Source organism: Engraulis encrasicolus, chromosome 24, assembly GCF_034702125.1.
Source record: "Engraulis encrasicolus isolate BLACKSEA-1 chromosome 24, IST_EnEncr_1.0, whole genome shotgun sequence".
In the NCBI taxonomy this organism is placed as follows: Eukaryota; Metazoa; Chordata; class Actinopteri; order Clupeiformes; family Engraulidae; genus Engraulis; species Engraulis encrasicolus.
In genome coordinates, this window is record NC_085880.1 from 30,146,173 (window position 1) to 30,148,969 (window position 2,797).

At 44.8% G+C, this 2,797-nt stretch overlaps 1 protein-coding gene across 1 annotated transcript; it reads right to left on the reverse strand.

Annotated features, from left to right (window-relative positions):
- Positions 1-543: 543 nt before the first annotated feature.
- Positions 544-2,271, reverse strand: LOC134441338 (interferon-gamma-inducible GTPase 10-like). The gene is made up of 2 exons (XM_063191607.1): positions 1,588-2,271; positions 544-1,378 (listed from the first exon to the last, which is right to left on the reverse strand). The coding sequence occupies exons 1-2, from the start codon at positions 2,159-2,161 to the stop codon at positions 687-689; spliced, it is 1,266 nt and encodes a 421-aa protein (XP_063047677.1). The 5' UTR covers positions 2,162-2,271; the 3' UTR covers positions 544-686.
- Positions 2,272-2,797: the final 526 nt, after the last annotated feature.

Here is a 2,797-nt window from a genome sequence, read left to right on the forward strand (position 1 = left end):
CACAGGGCATTTTCCAGGTGGGCTGACAGTCCTCAGGGGCCGATTTTGTTGTTTTTGCAGGGGATTGGTCTACAAATTAGAGGGGGAGGGCCATTGTTCCATCGTCAATATAGAGTAGACAGTGGATTCAGCCAGTCAATATATGGAAGTGGTCTGTGGATGAGTTAGGGGTCAGTGACAGTCTACGCCAAAAAATCCTGGTTCATTTTCTTATCTCAGTTCAGCAATGCTTGAATGGCTTACAATGAAGAACTATAATGAGTCAGGAATGGATGAAGCTCAATGTTGAGTCATAATGCAGTAGAGTAGAGTACAGTGGTAGGTTGCACATGTAGTGACAAGGTCAGTCATGTTGTTACATTGTGTATTCTGTCTGTAATAGTCTGCACAGAACCTTGTGAGCATCATCGGCCAACTCTTTCAGGCATGAGTGAGGTAGTTTAAGTCCATTTCCAGCTAATCAACAAGTAGTCCACAATACCCTGCATAATTATTTTACATTTCAGTGACAATCCATTACCGCTAATATGTTTACAGTATGCTATCATTAAATGCAATGTGATATAACACACAGTACAAACATTAGTGAAATAGCTCAGCAAACAACTGTGGCCAATAGCTGCTGGCAAGAATCTATACATTTTTTCCCCACAGTACACGTGGTTATCAATAGGTCATGTTGTCCATTATACAGGCGTTTGTTGTTGAACCCAGGCCCTGCACAGAACCCTCTCGGCATCGTCTGCCAGCTCCTCCAGGCAGTCCTGCAGCACCCGTTTGGCCTTGTAGAAAATCTGGGCTGCTAGCGGTGCAGAGCCTAGCACAGGAAGAACACTGAGCACAGTGGACACTTTGCCACCTTCAGCCCCCACTGCCATTGCAGGCAAAGACGCCAGCACAGGACGAACCTTGACGGGAAACTCATTGCCCACATTGTCCCAACCCAGCCTCTTTCCCATCGCCTCAGCACTAATCTCGGCGTTAGGAGGGGATTTCAGACAAGCTTTGGACTCCTCAACTGGCACATTTGTCTGATCATAGAGACGTTCAAGAGATTCATCATTTACGCTGAATGCCTCATAATACTTTGTCATTTCAATCAGCAGAATGTTTTTGTCCACCAGTGGCAGGCCTGGAAGTGTGGCCTTAGCAGCAAACAGTAGGGCTGTCCTCCATACTCGGGCTTGAAGGATCTCTCTCTTCCTCTGGTGAATCTGCAGGCAGATGTTGGGCAGAGCATACAGCAACACGTCTCGCTCTCTATGCCTGGGCAGTGCATATGCCAATGTATCCACCAGGATACTAAAGTCATACTCTCCGAGCTCATGGCTGGAAATCAGGAACACCCTAGGACACTCCACACCGCACTTTTTAAGACCTAAAAATTATTTAAAAAAAAACAGAGATTCCCTCAGGACTATAATCATGTGTAATGACAGGACAACATTAGAATAGTATTCGTTTGTGAGTTAAAAGAAATAGCCATACTTAACTAGCAGTGTTTATGTTTCAACAAACCGTATTCAGGACATTCATACCCCACATTAGGCTAATGAACTACAATAAGCATTCATTTATGTGTCTCACCCTTTAAACAATCGGTTCTTATTTCATGAAGAACCTTGTCTTGGTCAAAGGTTCTCTTCCTCTTCTCTGCCCGGATATTCTCATCAATCTTGGTGCGAAGAAAGTAGAACTTTTTGTTCCTCTCTTCAATGGCCTTGGCTAGGTCAACGCTGCTACTTTTAAAACAATCTGATGTAATTAGAATGAAAAAGTTGTACCTGTCAAATCTAACCTTTTCCAGGTATTCTTCAGCATTGAAATTCTCTGTTCCGATGCCAGGGAGGTCCCAGATGATGACATTTGGGTGCCTGGGGTGGGAGTAAGGTGTAGGCTTCATGGTAGTCTCCACCACCCCTGTTTTTGCAGACTGCTCATCGTCATCTCTCAAACCTCGGATAGCATTCACAAAGGAGGATTTTCCAGAGCCAGACTCCCCAGTCACGGCGATGTTCAGCTTCAAAGCATGCAGCTGGTTTAAGTGATCCTGGAGTTTGTCAATGGCACATGACATGCTCGGGGTGTCCAGTAATCCAGAAAACTGCCTTGCTTCCTCCATCTCGGCATATGTGAGTATGTCAAACTCTTCTTCTGCCATAGTGATCTCGATCTAAGGCTGGCGATTAAGAAACCTCTTCAACAGTTAGACTTGCTGTAGACGGCCCTGCTCATATTCTACCTCTTTCCTATAAACAACATCCAGTGCCTTACCATCTGATATATTTCTGTAACAGGAAAAATGGGACACATGTATGATCAACAGACTCACTAAGGGCAGTGTGCTTTTGCTGGTGGATGACAGAATACAGGTTAAACCAGATTCTGACGTGACAGGTGAAAGGGGGTGTGTTTTGGCTCCGAGGTGACTGATAGAGAATCAGGTAGTGCAAGAGGGCTGGATAGAGAGAAGGAAAACCAGATAACATCAGATGAGTTCATCGCATGCCAGGTGTGTTGTGCAGCTCCTAACTATGAATCCACAGCACAGCACAGCACAGCATTGAAGCACAGCATAGCAATGGGTGCATTACGAATAGACCGTGGGAATCATTTCGCACTTACTTTGAGCAGTACTCTTTACGCTTAGGGACCTGAGTAAAGAGTTGTTTATCAGTAGAATAGGACAGTGACACAAGGATAATAAACATTGACGAGTCTGGTCTTAGCCATAAGCGTTGCCCTTGACCAGACACCGTCCCACCAGTGTCAAATGTAAAATGTACTTTATTGTCAA

Bases quoted from the DNA above. Each gene is read 5' to 3' on its own strand.
- LOC134441338 (XM_063191607.1), bottom strand. From the start codon at position 2,161: ATGGCAGAAGAAGAGTTTGACATACTCACATATGCCGAGATGGAGGAA. The intron at 1,379-1,587 runs GTGAGACACATA...AATAATTTTTAG, and splicing joins AAGAACCGATTGTTTAAAGG to GTCTTAAAAAGTGCGGTGTG.